Source organism: Rhea americana, unplaced genomic scaffold (genome assembly GCF_003343005.1).
Source record: "Rhea americana isolate MKP2758 unplaced genomic scaffold, rheAme1 scaffold_6, whole genome shotgun sequence".
NCBI classification, from domain to species: Eukaryota; Metazoa; Chordata; class Aves; order Rheiformes; family Rheidae; genus Rhea; species Rhea americana.
In genome coordinates this window covers 12,434,610-12,453,986 of record NW_028186756.1, presented here as the reverse complement: position 1 = coordinate 12,453,986, position 19,377 = coordinate 12,434,610, and the positions used below count along the sequence as shown (strand labels likewise).

General features: G+C 36.1%; 1 protein-coding gene across 1 annotated transcript in view; it reads right to left on the bottom strand.

Annotated features, from left to right (window-relative positions):
• The window catches only part of DIAPH2 (diaphanous related formin 2), a 234,430-nt gene that overhangs the window by 205,009 nt on the left and 10,044 nt on the right, over positions 1-19,377 (bottom strand). The window contains exons 6-10 of the mRNA XM_085319734.1: positions 14,291-14,430; positions 5,256-5,330; positions 5,101-5,170; positions 3,446-3,582; positions 2,012-2,120 (exon numbers count right to left, since the gene is read on the bottom strand). Coding sequence (XP_085175860.1) covers positions 2,012-2,120; positions 3,446-3,582; positions 5,101-5,170; positions 5,256-5,330; positions 14,291-14,430 — 531 coding nt within the window. The remainder of the gene's footprint in view (positions 1-2,011; positions 2,121-3,445; positions 3,583-5,100; positions 5,171-5,255; positions 5,331-14,290; positions 14,431-19,377) is intronic.

Sequence of the window (19,377 nt, the reverse complement as noted above, 5' to 3'; positions counted from 1 at the left end):
TGTTGGCTGAGATTTTCAAAACTGACAAATTTTGAAGTAGAATACAAACCTTATTTTGCAGAAATTGCAAATAAATTGATTCTTAAAAAAAAAAAAAAAGTACTACCTGAATTCCTACAACACTACTTCAAAGCAGATAAGAGTGTAATTTATAGAGACCTCACCTATATGAAAATCTTGCACTTAAGAATACAAAATTTGACTATAAAGACTGTATTCTAAAAACAAAGCAAGTCAAAGTCATTCTTCAGTAGGATATTCAGGCACTTTGTCTCTACAGAAGCAGTTATGATAAAACATATGGCTAATGACGCAGGATGTGACTTTCTACATGTGACATGAGGCAAAACTCATAGCATGCCACAGCCTGACATGTGAATTGACAGATGAAATAACACATGTGACATGATATGATATGAGGCAACAGGTGAAACAAAACATCATGTCACATCAACTGCCAATGGTCATGTCACATGTATCATGTCATGCCACTGCATGTAAGTGACATGTCAAGTTTCATATATCACATGACCTGTCCATATCCTGTGTCATGTCATGAGAGATGTCCGATATCACACACCATGTGTGATGTGGCATCACACAATATCACATGTTATTTGGCATGTGGTGTGATGCATCAGATCACAGGCCACATTACATGTTGCACCACTTGGTATGTCATGTAATGTTTTGTCACATGACATGACTCACGTAGCATGCAGCACATGAATTACGACACCTGAAATGACATGTAGCACATGACATGAGACAACACAACTTCATATGTCACAAGTCATGTGTCATGCTACATCATGTCACAGGTAACTTAACATGTCACATGTCACAGGGAGTATAATATGTGCTATGGGGAGTGATAAGTTGGGGGTGTGATATGTGCAGACAGGCATCATGTGTGGGAAAGGCACAATATGTGTCGGGGGTATGATATGCAGGTGAGGTGCAATATGTGGTAGGAGATCTGGTAAGTAGGGGATGGTGTGATACATGAGAGATGCAATGTGTGTCGTAGAGGCACGATAAGTGCTAGAGGGGACATGATAAACGGTGAGGGGGCTTAATAAATAGGGGGCATGGTATGTCAGAATAAGGGCATGATATGTGGGGAAATGACATGTCATGGGAGCATAAGCAGAGGGATGTGATACGTCAGGCAGTGAGATACATGGCAGGGTGCATGATATGTGGAAATGGTGGCAAGCGGTGTGGGAGCATGTTATATCCAAATTGGGCATGATATGCCAGAAAGGAGTCTAAAAATTGGTAGAGGAAAGGTATAATAATAGGTCATAATAAGTGGTATAGAGGCCTAATAAGAGCACAAAGAGGGGAAAGATGTTGAAAGGGGCTTAAGTTGGGGGATGGGAATGATAGGTAAGGAGGCAGCGTGATAAGTGGCAGGAGAAGTGTGATATATGGCTGACAGGGAAAATTTCATAATAAGTGGCAGGAGGGTTGAAATATGTAGGAATGAGGTGTGATACAGTAAGTGATAGGGGAATGATGCATGGCTAGGGAGGGAGGTGGTATGTCGGAATGGGGGCATGTTAAGAAGAGGGGGGAGTGATAAGTGGCAGGGGCATGATATATTGGAATCAGGGAGTGATAAGTGTGCATGGAGGGGGAAGAGATAAGGTGCAGAGGATGGCACGGGGAATGCTGGAATGGGAGGGGCAATACATGGTGGAGGCATGATGTGTTCGAAGGGCAGCATGATTACTTGTCGGAGGTGTTGATACCTGGCAGAGAGGGGGCAAAACATCAGAATGGGGTTGGCAGGATGAATGGCAGGAAAATGATATATTGGAATAGAGGAATGAGAAGTGAGGGTAGGGTAAGGGGGAGAATGTGGTACAATGTGTCATATATTTTAGCTTACAGTGCAACTAAACTTTGCTAGGAAATAATTCTTAAATCAAGTCATATACAGTGTTTTTTACTTCACATTATTTCTAAAGTATCAAAAAGTATATAGGAAGAAAAGTCAACACACCTGCAGTTGTAAAAATTCATGGTTCTCCAGCCCTTCAACAATTTGTGAAAACCGCTCTCTGTTGCGCCTTTCAGCAGCAGTTGTTATAGCTCCTAAAAGTTTGTCAAGACTACACAGAAAGATAAACTGTCAAAAGCTTACTATAGTTAACATTCTCATTTTGAAGAAACTTAGTCCACTGTTTACAGAATTCAAGCATTTAGTACACTGATAGGTGATTTAAATGCATTTACCTACATTTATTATGTTACGCTGAAAACAAATCAAGGAAGAAGTGTTAAAATATCCATGAATTTACAGTTAAAACAAGAGGAGTAAGTTTCTATTGGGACACTCTTAAGAAATAAGTAGACATGTTCAGAGAAGAACAGTTGCTGCCTTTGCAATGCTGTACATTTGGTACAAGCAGAAAAGTTTGATATTTGGGAGTTTTAGTTATCTTTTCAGAAGCCAAAATGATTTACTTACTGTATACAAGGGGATTTTGTGTTTTTGAACCTTCAGTAAACTAACAGCTTCAACAATTCACAGTACAGATATTAACTGATGATCTTTGCTTTAAAAAGCTCATGGATATGAGCCACATAAGTTAATTCCATAACTTGAATTATTTAAAACTTCACATATAAATGCAAACTCTGACTTGGCCAAATTAGTTATGCTTAGGTAGAGAGAAGATGCTCTGATAAGATTCACCCATTTTTTATTTCTGTAGTTTTTTCCCCTTTTTAACAATTTTTTAAACTAATGACAAACCTCTGTGCAGTGTCATACCAGTCACTTAGAAAAATAATTACTTCATCTTCCCCTCCTTGGGATAAGATAATTAATGGGACAGATAATTAATGGGTAAGATCATTAATGGGATTATGTTAGGTCCCAGACTAACTTTCTGTTGTTCTAATTTCTCCTTCAGTTCAACTGAGAGACAGCTCACAGCCTCCTGTGGCAACCCATTCCATCAACTCAATACAACATCAGAACACTTCTCCCTCAAGTTGACCCTCCGCTTTCACTGCGACAATTCAAAGCTTACTATTCCTTTGCATACTCAGAGATATATAAAATAATGGATATAGGAAACAACTTCTCTTTTCAGCTGCTTTCTGCAAGCATTTATGGCTCATTAAGTTCTCTCTTCTTTACAATAAGCAATTATAATCCTTCAGCACCTTCTGCTTAGGTCCATTCTTTTCCGTTATTTTTTTTTTAATGATTTAATACTGTATTAATACATAGGAACAGCTGAACGTCTCTTCATTAAAAATGGAAATAGCACAAAAGCAGTATAAAAGAGTAAGAAGACTGTAAACACTAAGTGGTTACAACTGCCTTGCCCCCCCTACCGCCTAACAGGCAAATTTCATCTCACCTGTGACCAAACTGACACCTCACAAGCATTCAAGAAGTATTTCATTTCAATATCTTACTCACATATTTTCCTCCCCAACAATGCAGATTGCAGAAAGTATTTTCACCGTTTCTGTCATCATGTTAGGCTGCTTTGGATCAATTGCTCTTGATAACAATAAGAGACTTCTTTCATCTCCTAAAATCCTTTGCAAGCCATACTTAGAAATAAAAAGAAAATTTTTAATTAAAAGACTGTATTTGCCCTAGATGTTCACCATCATCTCTGAGTTACACACATGCACACACATACTCTTCCATATGAACTTGCTAATGTTCTACTACTAAAACCTTACGGCGATTACCACTTGGGAACACAAGTCAGTCTTCCCAATCTTAAATCTAAGGCCTTTTCCTGACAAAAAGACCCAGTTCCTAAGGAAGGTATCTTGTAAAATCAGGTACCTCCCAAAAGACAGACTACAGTTTTTATTTCTTAAATATACCTGAAAGATCTCATCAGAATGAAAAAATAGTTTTTTTCCCCTGTTAACTATTACAATAGGACACAAATCTTTTTCCCTGGCAACTCAAAGTAACTTTTTCATTCACTGGCTGATAAAGTTGAGAACTCTCTCTTTAAAGAAATACTTCCTTTCATTTACTGCAAATCCTATTTTCACTTTATGTACTGATAATTCAAAACCTATGCTTTTGCATTTATTTTAAAATATATTTTTTTTTCATTAAGTACAGGATGCTCAGGATCGAACATTGTTTGCAATTACACATTGTATGTGTAGGAATAACCAGGAGTTAAAAAATAAATAAATAAATAAAAACCCCAGGCATTCAGTGCTACAGTAAGCTATTGTGTAAGTGTTTGAGACCTTAATAAACTGAACAGCGGTAGTTAAAAGTAACTTTAATATAGAGTTAACTTTACTGCAGTGGGGGAAAGCTAAGTCATTATGAACAACATTTGAGTTTGTTATGAGTTAAAGTCATAATTCACAAATAAGTTAACAATTTAAGTCATGAGTTTAACAAATCAACTTCTAAAAGCAGTTTACACAGGCTTAGTGAACACGAGTAATACACTAAAAACAAATTAGATTCACCTTAACCTAGACGATTTAAATCCTTTATTCTCCATCTACCACTTTAAGAACAATACTCAAACTCAATTGAAATTAGGTGTTAATTATTATAAAAATTAGACATTTTAGAGTTTTTTTGGAGAGCCAAAATACAAGCAGTATAAAAATATTAACCACAACGGAAAAAATGTACTCAAAAGAATCCAAAACAGGTTTTAAGGGAAATAACAGTATATACTTCCAAGTTAGTCTACAATAACATATTTCAAAAGTTATTTCCTACTAGCTCTTCTATAACCTCATTATACATAAGAGTAAAATACAGTTCTTATTTTATTTTAGAAAGAAATATTTTTCATATTTCATAAGTTATTTCCCTAATTCATTTACCTTCAATCCACATGATCATGTTTGCCAAATGGTTTTACTTCTATACGAATAATATTTGATATAGATTCATGAACAAGACTCTCAACAAAAATTGTACATCACTTTGAGACCTACATTTCCAAAGAGCAAGATGACAATGGACATATGAAAAAATTCCCTCCTTTTTCTGAGATTCAGCATCTTAGTTGATCCTGAAGTCTACTGAAAACAGTGATGCTAAAAGTATCTGAAATTTAAGTTCTCTCTTACTTTGTTGTTCATAAATGCTTTGAGGCACTGGATAAGTTTATGTTGATTCTTCTTATCAATGCTTTCTTGCCTTGAAGGGAAGGAAGAAAATAAAGTAAGTGTGATCCATCTTCATAAGTTCCCCCTCCCTCTATTCTAATGATCTGAGTCCTTACTGTTTCTTGTCCAGAAGCCTTTCCAGTACGTCTAATAAAAGTCCAAGACCTTCATGTCCAAAATTGTTAACCCAGCTAGAAAAGAAGTGAAAAAAATTTTTAGTTATCTTTAAATCAAATGTAAAACTTTCAAAGTTATGTGTCCAATACTGCTAACACATCACTTCAGACACACTGCTTTAAATACCACCTTCCAGCAAGACCTAATCAGCTGTTAATGCAAATGGGTAGCTCCAGCTAGATGTTTTGGAGCCCCTAGCACAAGGCCAAAAAGAAGCTGTAATTCATTGTGAGCAAGTGTTGATAGACAAAAGGTAAGTGAATTCATTTCTGAAGTATTTGCTAACAATAAAGCACTTTAAATTAAGCATATTACAGTCCTGCAAGAAGTTAAATATAGTGCCAGCATCAAACATCTACAGGAAACCAAAAGTAGAATGCAAAGGGACAAGATGCACTGAGGTGGTAGGGGGAAGATGGCAATAGAGACGCATAGATATTCCTTAAATTACAAAAGGACGAATACAATATCCTTCATTTTTCAAATACTTTAGGATATTTGATACATAACATTCATATGACAGCAACAAAAGGAAAAAGTGCTGTCCTACTGTTAGTAGGACTAGAGAGCGTAGTAACAAAAAGATTCAATCACCACATGGCTAACAATCCAAAGTCTTCTAATTTAAAAGTAATTTACAAAGTAAGGGTAAAAATCAGTAAATAAGGTAATAGGTAAAATGTGACAGGAAATCCAAAGCACCTGAACTTCACTGTAATGTAGAATTATCTTTCCAAATCAAATGTACATTTATTGCACAATTAGTAAAATAAATGAAAATAAATATTGCAGTATGACATCACTAGAACAGTCCAAAAATTTTCCTTTGAAAATTTTATAATGGGTCTCAGAACGACCAAAGCACCCCTTAAGTCCCAATGAAAGTTGTGCTGCAAGTATCTTTTGAAAGACTTGACCTAACAAGGATTTTGTATATATGCAAGAAATGATCATACTGATCATTTCTGATATGTGGATCATCACACACACGATCCACAAAAGCTTCCCACTCCTGCTTCCCCCAACAGTCTGCTTTTGCAGAGTGAAACAGCATGATCATTTCTATTTTCTACAACACACTAAGGCCTTAACTAAATGGAAAATGTCCACTTGTATTGCTTTGTGTTCACCAGTTAACTATGCAAGGAGGTAGTTCCATGGAAGAACACAGCTGCTGATTAAGATGCTGTAATCGTCACATGAATACATTCTTTACCTGAAGCTAATAAGTTGTGCTGAGAAAGAACGGTAAACTAACCTGGGTATAGTAGCATACCAATGCAGCAATACTGCTGTGAGCACTACTAGTTGAAAAACATGAAATTGGAACAGCACTGCTTGTGCTATATACTCTTGACAAAAGTGAGTACTTCAAAAACATACATATACTTCTGCTGTTGGAGGCAAAAGAGTGCTAGTCATCCCCCAACCATAATGCAGTCAAGTATTTTAAACGCAAGATGTAATCACCTGAGAATCTACTGCAGACATTACTTGCAAACATGCAGCCTATACTTTGCTTAAAAAAAACCACACACACAAACATTCTTGCAACATGGTGGTATTTCTTGCTACCATGTACATGTATATTTATACATTTATTTATAAACAAGTACTGCCCCCCACACACTTGTACACACAAACATGTACCTACACAGTGATTTTTCCCTTAAATTGCCTCAGACAAAAAATATTCTTGGGAAAGTATTTACCAAATCACACTGTCCTAAAGTCAACACATTGCACATTTTGTGTAAAATCAAATAACAATATATTTCCAAAAAAAAAGCTAGAAAAAAAACTGATTACATCGCTACATTGACGGTGATGGCAAATGGGTCAATTGTTAAAACTGTGTTAAAACTTTTTTTCAACCAGAGTTTTGAAAACAGGGTACAAAGGTATTTCCCTCAAACATACTCATAACTGAAGGAACAAAATTCTCACTGTAGCCATCATCTAGGATGAAAAATGTTCATCAGTCACCATAGGATCTGAAAGATTAATATCACCAGATATATTATAAATGTATATTCTGTGTTCATACTCTTTCCTCTTGCAGAAACAGTACTACATAATCTCAAGTCAACAGCTAAACACCATCATTTCTAAATGTGCTTGCAGTAATAACAAGGACATTCACAACTTGTGTGCCACAATGACTATATGCAGTAGTTTATCTTTACAAGCGTTTGAAGCGTATTTGTCAATTCAAAGTAGTCTCAAGACTGCTGAAGATCGACAGTATTAATTCAGACATCTTAACTCATGGTAAATGGCCATCGTAAAGCCTACCTAATAGCCAATTCATTTCATAATACTTAGTGTTCAAGCAGGAGCATAAACATTTTTTTAATAAGCAATTCGCATGACATCTTTCATAGACTGAAGTGACTTTAAAGTTAGCTGATCTTGGACACATAGTAGGTAGCACTGCTTTACCCTAAATATGCAAAAAAAAGTTCTTTTCAAAAGAAAGTTTTCTTACAAAATAAATTTGATATGGCTGTTCTGAACTTGCACGTACCAAGCAAATCTAATATGCAGAGCTTTTAAAATACTTTACCAATAAAGTTACAGCATACAGGACTATCAAAAGCACAATAAGTGCTCTCAGGCCTGCAACTGGAAAAAGTTTTCTGTAAACAAAAGCTGAAAATATCCTCTTTAAAAAAAAAGAAAAGAAACAAAAAAACCCAGCAGAGTAGCACATTATCAATTCTATTACCAAGTTATCTTGTCCAGTGTTTCCGCAAACAGGATGTAAACTTCAAGGCTAAATTACAACTCGGATTTAATATTTGTCAATATTACAAACAATATAAGCCAGCATCTGTCTTTAATTTCTACTGTTTATTATTCAAATTAGAAAAAATATGGAACAGATGCTATTTAAAAATGTTTGCCTCAAAGGTTTTATTTTACTAAGGAATTGTTAATTTTTTAAGATGAATTCTTGCCCTAGCTTAATAGCAGACTTCTATCTAGCCACAGCCACACTTCCAGCTATGCCATATAAAGCTCATAAAAAGTTAAAATAGCTCCAAATTTTAACTATACTAATCCTAATACAAATATCAGATATCCCCATTCAAGCATTTCTAAATAAAAAGTTTCTCATAAAATTAATAAATGTACACAGGGAAAGCATGTTACATTTAAGTGTTGTGCTACCTTAGCTATATTTTTACACTGATATTATACCAAGTAGAAGTGATGCTCTAACAGCAATACTCTGTAGAAATATTTTTATTAATAACCAAAACTGCAGTCTTAGGAAACTATTGCAGGTTTCATCTCACAGCATTCAAGTAGCAAAAGCAACATTTAAATTAAAACTGTATTCTAGGTACACCTGACATATGTTCACCTCCAAACCATCCAGAGCTTCTGAAGACAGATTTGGGGGAAATTGCACTGAAAAGCTCAGCAGTGTTCTTCATCATATAAGACAGATGTTTATAAGACACTTAGCTAATTAAACCCTTGCACATGAAATGGTTGAGGTTGGATCGGATCCCTTGACATCATCTAGTCCAACCCTCATGCTCAAGCATAATCTCCTGGAGTGCCTTATCCAGGATTGTTTCCAGATGGCTTCTGAATATCTCCGAGGGTGGAGACTCCACAGCTTCTCTGGGCAACCTGTTCCTGTGCTCCGTCACCCTCACAGGAAAGAAGGCTCTCCTCATGCTCAGAAACTCCTGTGTTTCTGCTTGTGCCTCCGCCTCTCATCCTATCGCTAGGTACCCCTGAGAAGAGTCTGGCCCCATCCTCTTGACACTCTGCCTTCAGATACTGATACACAGTGATAAAATCCCCTCATCAGTGTTCTCTTCACCAGGCTGAACATGCCCAGCTCTTTCAGCCTTAAATCATTTTATACCATCTCAGATATCTGAAGAATAAAACACTAATCTATTATGCAAAGTCTTCTGTTCCTTCCTTGTCTACACTATACATTGGGGGTCTGTAGTGTGTCAGTCGTATCTGATCAAAATTCCATTCAAAGTGTTCATACTTCTCTCAGAAAGAGCTTGTAATTTTAAAAGAACAGAAGTGCAGAATTCCTACGTATTTGCATCGATATCTATAACAATTACATATCAAAATGACATTCACTGACGCAGCATTTTTCTTCTTCAAGTAAACCAAGTTATATGCTTTTTACCAAAAAAAAAAAAAAAAAAAAAAAGTAGTCTCCCACCAGTCATTTCGGTTTTGCACAAACTCTCCCAGAGCTTACAGGCACTTTCAAGAATTGAACAGCTGTGGTATCCATTTCATTTGAAATGATTAAGCAGCAGGGAGGGGAGGCCACTACAACCAATCCAGATTTTTTTTTTTTTTTACTCTGAAAAAGAATAATAGAACCTTCAAATTTTTTTGCATTCTGAACACCACAACAACCTAAATAATGTAAACCCACAATGAATTACTATTTTAAAACAGTGCTCATGTAATTTATAAAGTTCTGCTAGACAAACTATTATTTTCTCAATAACTATTCTAAAGGGATCTTTGAGAACTTGACAAGAGACAATGAAATGCAGCAAACCATTGCAACAGTTATTCAATAATAGAAGTTATAGATCAAAATTTTTCCTGGTTAACTTAAAATTAGAGAGAAACCGGCAATTTTAAAAGTTACTTTTACTAGCGCTTATGTAAAAGGAGTGGTTTAAGCACTTTTTCATAGAATCCCAATTCAGAGATGAATAGTGAAATTTAGGCCACTGACACTGGTTTTGTTAGGATGGCTTTTCTCTAGTTGTCTTATTCTATCCGTTCCCTGCAATGGCTCTAGTATTCTCACTCACAGCCAGTCCTGCATCTTGTATTTTATATTTTTCATTCTGCGTTAATCTCAAAAGCATTTTTTTTAACAGTTGCCTCTCACACAATTCACATTTATTAACTATAGTCTTTTTGACAGCAGCTACATTAAAGCACTTCCACTTCAAAGAGTATACTGCTCAGATCAATTACTCAGAATTAACTGTTAATTTAAGTGCTTTCACAGAACCAGCTTGGTTTATTCCCATGCAGCATTCCCAGTTATGGCATATCCTCTTTTAAACTATCATTGATATTAGGCCTGCCAGGATTTCAAACAGAAAGAAAAGTTCGAACCATTCAATGCTGCGGCCTTTGATTCTTTAAGATGCTGAAATCTAACTTAAAAGCACTGATGAACAACAACTGATTCCATGCTCTGTTATCATACACTAAGCTGCAACTTCAACCACTGGTTGCATCCATCTCCTCTTAAACTGCACGAAATCTTCATATACAGCTTCTCTGAGTCCACATTTCGCATATCTACAGCTTTACCTTTCCATAATGCTTTTCACCAAATTCTGTGCCAAAAGGTAAAACATACAAACTTGGCTAAATATAAATGAGGAAAACAAGAATACTGAATACAGCAGGCGATTTAGCAACAGCATAAACAGACGCAGTTGAGAGCACTCAGCGTGTTCTTTGCCTCCATCATCTCCAACAAGGTGTCTCAAGCTTTCATGCTTAGGGACTGAGTTCAGACAGGAGCACTACCAACCACAGATGACAATCAAATGAGGGATTACTCAACAGGACTCAACTCATATAAGCCAGCAGGACCAGATGGTCATGCCTAAGGGTACAAAAAAGGTGGCTGATTGATAGCACTTTAAGGTCACACTATCACCTTTGAATGGTTGTAGAGATTGGTAGAGGTCCCTTACAACTGAAGAAGGGCAAATTGGTGTAACTCCGCTTCAGAAGGGCCAAAAGGGTGACTCAGAGAGCTACAGGCCAGTCACTGTGATCCTTGGGAAGACCATAAGGCAAATCCTCTTGAAAGCCATTTCTGGGCATCTAGTCCAACCCCCCTGCTCAAGCAGGGTCACCTAGAGCACGTTAGATAGTGTTGCATCCAGGTAGGCCTTGAATATCTCCAGAGAAGAAGACTCCACAACCTCTCTGGGCAATCTAGTCTAGTGCTCCGTCACTCTCACAGGGAAGAAATTCCCCCTCGCGTTCAGACGGAACCTTCCATGGTTCTATTTCTGCCCATTGCCTCTTGTCCTGTCACATGGGAAAACTGAAAAGAGTTTAGCTGATTAGGACATTATAGTCTGCATGGGTGGACAACTAGATATGGGAAAAAATGGTTGGATCAGCCCAGGAGGTAAAGGTTAATAGGACATACTTGTTGTACCTAGAGGCCTGTAATGAGTAGAGTACTGCAAAGGTCTGTACTTAGATAAAGCCCTCAGCAGCTCGACTTGGTTTCATAGCTAGCATCGCTTTGGGCAGTTGGACAAGATGACCTACTCAGGCCCCTTCCATCCTCAAATGTTCTATGCTTGTAACCTTCACATCTACTTTTCTTTTTCTTTTTTCTTTTTTTTTTTTTAAGAGACAATAATATACATAAGCCAAAATACAATGACTGAACTCTTGAACTATAACGACCTCAAATATATTTATTCCAGTGCCAGCTGAACAGCTCAAGAGTAAGAAAAATATGAATGCATGACCAATGTTGAAAAGTCTTTTTTTCCATGATCATCATCACAGGAAAACTATGTTAATTAGTACAGATAAACACAAAACTCAGCAGATTAGTGGTAATGATCTGCTTAAATGGATAACTACTTAGTTCAACAAATATGAACAGAAGTTTCCAACGTATATCAGATGGCTATACATAAGACACGAGCACTTTGTTTATTCTCTTTGTACAGAAACTACTGTAAGCATGTTATTCATACTCCATAATGATTTCAGTATGGAATTTCTACAGTTCAGTTAAAAAACCCAAAACATTAGATCAACCACATGATGGTTCAATTGAACTAGCTGACTTACTATAACTGTCATCTTTCTGCACATACTATAAGCACTAAGTTGATCAACTCCCTCAATATTGTCAACAATTGACTTGTCCATTCCCATGATTAATTTCCTCAATATTGCTAGCAATCAACTTCTCCACTTCCAGTGTGCTGAGAATTATTTTCTGATGCCTATAAACAGGCATCTGTGTGCTTCACAGGAAGCAACTAATGGGAAACAGATCCCCACTCATACACATTCCCTATGCTATGGCAGTTACAGTTGCCTACTTCTCATAAGGTAGGCAGGGGGTAGCGGGCGGTTGTTTTTTTGGATTTGTGGTTGTGTATATGGGTTGGAGGAGGGAGCTGAAATCACTTTGAATAAAAACTTTCTAGCCTCCTAAAAGCCTACAACTTTGAAAGAGTTCCATAAATTGACCAAAAGAGTAGGAAATTATTATAAATTGCACAAAAATCGCACCATTTAGCTATACTAGTAAAGTTATGGTACAATGATGCAACAAGAGCAATAAAAAGACAAGTTTTATCTGTATCTCAAAAGTATATTGTTTTAACTGCTTTAGTCAAAACATACTTCTCTCAAATAAAACAGTATGAACTACATGGACAGGGTCTAAGAACAGAAGTTTCATGTTTAAACTGGAATACATGCAGGCAATCAGCCAGAGCTAGACTGTGTATAGAATTGTTTTACTGTTCACATCCACAGAGGAAACAAAATCTACTACAATCATCCAAATCAAAATTCAACCCAAGAAATTCTTATTATATTGGGGAAAGAGTATTGATTCAATTTTACTGTTCAGGTTACTAAACTGCTCTTTACAACAGTTGAGCATCAGGATAGCTTCATAACAACCATTCATCTCAATGCAGAAAGTAGTCCTGTTCAAACATTTTGCAGCTTATTACAGAGGACTAGGAAAACAAGAATCATCTAGGTACTTATTCTCTGAACACAAATCAAAGAACTATGATAGCAATAGAACAAGTCTATGTACAAAGATGCTTTTTAAATTTCCCTATATAGAGTTTTTACAGCCAATTCTGGCTAAGTATATTTTATAATACCACGTATAGAAAAGGTACTATAGTGAAAAGCAGGAAAAACGGTTATTTTCTGCTTCTCAAATTAAAAGAAAACAAAAAGCTTAGCCAGATCTGTCCTTTGCAGAAGCTGCAAGCTACTTTCACCAAAACCTCTTCATTAATCTAAAGACAACTGTAGGGTTGTATATAACTAGGCCTTGAAGTCTCTCAACTTCAGTAACAGCAGCAGACACAGATCCAGCAGGTTTTTGGTAACAGTAGCAGACACAGATCCAGAGAGAATGAATGCATTACCCCAAAGGGCAACTAAGGAATGGTGGGTAGTCTGTAGCACACTGATCCTAAAAGAGAACAGGATTTTTCAGACTATTCTCCAAGGGCTCACATAAAACCTTTTTAAAGCTCCCTTTATAAAATGTATCTCCTACAATTCTGTAAGGCTCCTTTAAGAGATCTCAGGGGTGTTTAGTGAACAAAACAGGGAGTCAAATCTATGTTTAAAGCCTCACATTCAAACACAAAAATTTATCAACAACTGTTCAAAATTTCCTAATGTTACATTTATCAATTGATGGGACACAGTATAACTCTAACAAAACCCTATCTGTTCCCTAAGTTCTCTCATATACAATGAAGGTCCACCAACTAAAACAAACAAAAATTGAGCAGTCAACCAAATGGCAGTATACTAAGCTCATTCAGTTGTCAGTTCTTTGCTCATTTTAAGCTAAATAAATATATATATATATAAATATATATTAAAAAAAAAAAGAGAGAGAGAAAAACTTCAAAGCACAACTTGAGAATGAACTACCTGGTTTTATACGTGAAACTGTTTGCAGGTTACAGACACCGAATTTCACAGTTCAGCAATGTCTTTCTTGATATCAAAGCTAGACAGCTTTATTCACTACTCACATCAGAAGAATCAAACATCTTAACACTTCCAAAATCAAAACTTCCGAAGTATTCCTGTAATCACCCTAGTTTCAAAGGGATCAGACAACCAAACGAACAAAATCTTTTTATTGTCAAATAAAAGCAGTACAATGAAAACCATAGCAAAAATTCCTACTTACCTGACTGGATTGCTTGTTAGAGACACTCTCAAAGACTCTAAACAATTAAGAAGCTTTTCCTCTGCAATTCCAGATCGCAATTCATGAACATACTCTTGTGAGGACAGTGTGCATTCATGCTTGCTGTTTTTCAGTCCACCCTACCACAGAAGATTGAATGATGCTTAGTGTTATACAGATTATAATAGCATCTAAGTAAACGATGATATGTACGGTCAATATATGCATGTTATTTAAAAAAATCAGTTTCCCTCTCTCGTACAACTATTACGGACCGCTGACTTGACTTAGACTTGTCATACATGTATAATAGTTTTGGGCTTGCCTCCCAAGACTAGATATTTTTCTAGAATTTTCTTCACAGGAAGACATTTTAGTAGCTGATATGCTAGACAAATGCACAATATACTAGATAACTGCTAAAATTCTTTAAGATCTGAAAGTGTAGTGCATCATTACTTGATGCAGTGATTACGATACTTACTAGCTGGTAGTATTTAAAATTCTTCGTAAGATTCAAACTCATGGAAATTTAACTTATCAAGAGTAATACAGTTTCTGGGGGAAGGAAGGGGACAAACCACAAAACACAAAAGAATCCTCACAGTTTGGCAGTTCACCAATTACTTCCTTTTTCCAGTGAACGATTTGAATAATAGCTACAAAGTGGTTCCAGAAGTAGATAAAATATATTAAGATGATAGTATGATTTCAATCAGTGTATATCAGTAGATGATAAGCAATAAGACACAAAATTCTTCTTCAAGGCATTTTTCAGCTTGACTAATTCTAAGTGTCAATACCATACACATTGATCCAAAGTAGCTAACCAAAAGTAGTGCAGGTGGACAAAGGTAGAAAGGCTCCAAGTGCATCTAGTTCTGAACTCATCTCAGATTTTATTTGTTTTATTTCTCTCTCACACACACACACACTGCAGAATAAACAAGTTTGCTACAGTTAAAACACTTCACACAACAGAGCTCATATCTCTTATCCAAGTTTTGGTACACAGGTTCTCGGGGTGCATTACAACAGGCACAAAACTATTTTAAATATTGTATTTAGAAATAAAAACAGAAAACACCAGACATTCCTTGCAACTACTGAGTGTAACATACAATATAGGTACTTCTATAAAAGCCATGTTAAATCAGCCATCAAGACAGAGCAAGACAGCTACACAAAATTTTTAGTACCAGTCCAAATTTAAGACCTTAGGAAAAAGGTCCCAGGAAGTACTTCTCAAAGTTTACCAAAAAGAAAGAAAAATTTAATTTTCAACATAACATATGAACGCAAGCCTAGCCAGAAAGTTGCTACTACTGAGCTGCGTAACTACTGCTGCTTCTCTTTGTGAAGAAGGTAGGTCTAAGTAGCTTATAGTCTACTCTAACTAGATTATACAGAACCTACAAATTCAATAAATTTTATAGAGAAGTCAGCTATTAAAATAACGAAACAAGCTTACTTCCCGGGGAAGTAATCACAGTACTCTACAATCTGCCTACAAAACACTTCAGATGGGAAAAAAAAGAAAAAAATCTCCTGGATTTAAAATGTCTGATTTTCATGAAGTCTTGTTTTATTTGGTATCTTTTTCTCCTATAAAATACAAAAGATTTCTGAAATGAGCCAAACTCCCCTCACCAAAGCAGAATAGCTAAGCATGTATTATTAGGGAGGGCGTACAGATCCCAAGAGATGGATACTGAACTGGCACAGACATCACACAGCACTACAGCCACTACTGAAAACTCATTTTCTGAGGTTCTATAATCAGCTCCCCAGTAAAATGGGGAGTGGGAGAGGACAGAACACTTTTCCTTACACACCTGCATTCATCTTGTTCTTAGATTTTATTCTCTGTGAAGCTAGTGAGCACCTAGTACAGACAGCCACAGACTAGAACACTAATAAAATCCAAAATCTTATTACAATTGAGTAAAACATTAGTTCTTCGCAGTACTTCAGTGTACAATTAAAGCTTGTGACAGAAAATAAGGTGAATTGCTACATCCAATTCATTATCAGAAATATTCCAGTTGCGTTCACGGATACAATACTCGGCCATAAACCAGCTTTTAATGCTTCTTTCAGTGTAAGACATTTCCAAAGAAATTGTACCTGTTTTTCCCAGTAGTTTAAAAACAATTCAGATGGTTGACATCTCTGATCATACCAGTGCATTCATTTCTGTCACAAAAATACTTCACAACCGCAACTGCAACCTTTCCCCTTCCCTTCCAAACTACATTGAAGTTGGAAGGTTTCAGCTGACTCCAAAGATGGTTTTACTGCAGCTTAACTCCTAATGTAAATTAAGGATCAAAAACATTTATCCAAATTACCACGTGCTAACATATATGAGTTTCTATTCTGCTGCTATGTCAATACAAAAACAATCACCATGTAAATGAAGATGCAGGTTTGTAGCTTGAAGTAGTTTTAGACTAGCAGTATAGCTAGGAGACCAACCTGTAAGCATACACTTCAAAGTTTAACCTGTTGTCCAATTCCACTTTTCAATTATGTCATTCAGACAAATGGAAGTTACAGTACCACTAAAATGTACCTATTGAGACAGACTCTTAAAATTATTTTAATTGCTTAACCAAAGCTAGAGTGTCTGTTTAAATCAGTCCAAAAACTGTCTTATATTTTCATCTTAAAAAAAAAAAAATTCCCCAATACAGTTCAACAAACATGTATGAGTCCTTGAGCCACAACTGACAAACAACTAGACAGAAATGGGGAAGAAAAAGATAAAGATAACTTCTTCTTGTGTTAAGAATTGTATTATAACTTCTTCTAGTATTACTAAAGTTACAAAATTAGGAATTTGATTAAATTTTAGAGAATGCACACATATGGGTAAGTACACCAAAGAAAAATCTTGTCAGCTGGGCCTTTGATCAAACCCATTTTAAGCTAAGAAAGGACAAAATAAATTACTTCAACATTTTTTTGTTCTCTTGTACTTTATACTTTGGTTTCTAAGCCTCCACGACAGTCAGTCAGGAGGCATCTGCAAGGCCTCTGCTGGCAAAGGTGCATCGACAACAGTGTCAGTTGAGCCCTGTAGTAGCAGACAGCACATTTTAATAGAAGGTGCCTTACAGCTTAACAGCCACACACATTTCTTTCATCACAGGAAGCTAAGCCAACAACTGCAGACTTATGTCAAAACAATCACATCTGCACCGAGATTTTTTTACTTTCTGTATACTGTGGTTGGCTATCATGTCTATAGTATTTCATATGCAAATATTAGCTACAGCGAAACACACGCATCAGTTTTTCTTCCACAATCAGCAGGCAAAACCACATCACAAATATTTTTAGGCAACTAGTTAGCAAAGTTTAAAAAAAACAAAAAAATATATATTTTTGCCTTTTGAGATTTTAAGAGGCAACTCTAACAAACATGGAAGAAAAATAATGTACTGAACAGTATTGTTAACCCACTGATTTAAATAATGAAGCTACTAAAAGGAAAAACAAAGATCATTCTGGAAAAAGTAAAAGTAAAAGGGTTTCTGACTGAATGCATTCACCAACTCACAGAAAGAAAACTGCTCTGCTTTGGATAGCATGGAGAAGCAAAGCAGGCCATCTGCAGCTACCTGAAGAGAAATACACGTTCTCCAAGTCTAACTTGCTAAGTAAAAGGCACATACATACTCTTTAAACAATGAGACCTGGTAGTAGAGAAGATGACATACTTGTCTCAGAGAAGAAACAAGCGAGAGTAGAGACAAGCTAGCAAACAAAACATTTCTGTTATAGAAATACAGAGCTGAGAAGAATTCTGCAACAAATGTTTACAAAAGCTCAGAGGTTCAGGGAACATGGGTGGAGAATTCCTCCCCTGGCATTATGCTAAGTGGAAGTAGGATGAACCAAAAAATTCCTGAACTATAATAATTTAATAGATTGACTGGGTTTCCACAATCTTTTCTGCAGTTTAAATAGAAAGAAAAAAAATCATTAAACTTACTAGTGACAAACTATAATTTATTAATCAAAATTGCCCAAGACAAGGAGAGCTTCAGTTATTCTAATACATATTTTTATATTGGATCAGCTACCTTACAATTCATTGTAACATCCAGAGTAAGTAGAACGATATTTCAAAAATGGTGTATAGAAAAACATGTAGTTGTCCTGCAGAGTGTAAAAGAAGTATATATAGCATACGAAACAAGGAGAGAGTAAAATTGAATAAAGTGTCCAAAAATAGACAACATTAACATCAAGATAAGAACTTACAAAGCAATGCTAGATATTTCTAGTATTGATTTTTGCTGTACATTTGACTTGGAAAAGCAACGTCCTTAGTCAAGCTGTGATGAATTTAGTAGTAGTATTAGTTCAGCAGCTGATACATAAAAGTTTGTAGTGTATATTAACTTTACCTAGGTTGATACTAGCCAAACACGCTACAGTTCAAGCTATTAAAAACAGAACTAGCATGCTAATCTTAAACATCTACATTAGTGTCTAACAGATGGACAGAACATGCAGAGCTACCATTTCTAAGTAATTACCAGTGTTCTGAATAAAAGCAAGGAAAGGTTACTTTGCGGGCAAGTAAAATGATATGTTAAGCGGGCATCAGTGCTCATGATCCCAAATAAAACTCAGATAAGAAAAAGCTCAAAACTCTGAACAAACAGGCAAATCTCCTCTTTGCAACCGTTTCTGTCAGCACTCATGCTCCAAACTTCTTCACCTTCCTAACCACTTCAGATCCATGAAATTAACTAAAATAACTCCTTGTGATATACAGATGTTTCAATCTTTTCCTAAGCAGGATAAACAAACAAGGTAACGGCCTCAGTCTGCCTAAAGACATACTGGCCAACAACCTATAGGGCAGCGTTTGGAAATTCTCAGTGCAGTTGCAGGCAAATTCACTCAACTCCAAAAGGAGGAATGCCATTTAAAAACAAACAGAAACAGAGCAATCAAAGAGGGAGGAAAAACCATACTAACATTCATGATTTCAATAAGCAAGGAAAAGCAGACGCCAGATCCTAGAAGTAGTATTTCATATTTTGGAAGCTATTTGTGCAAAAAAAAAA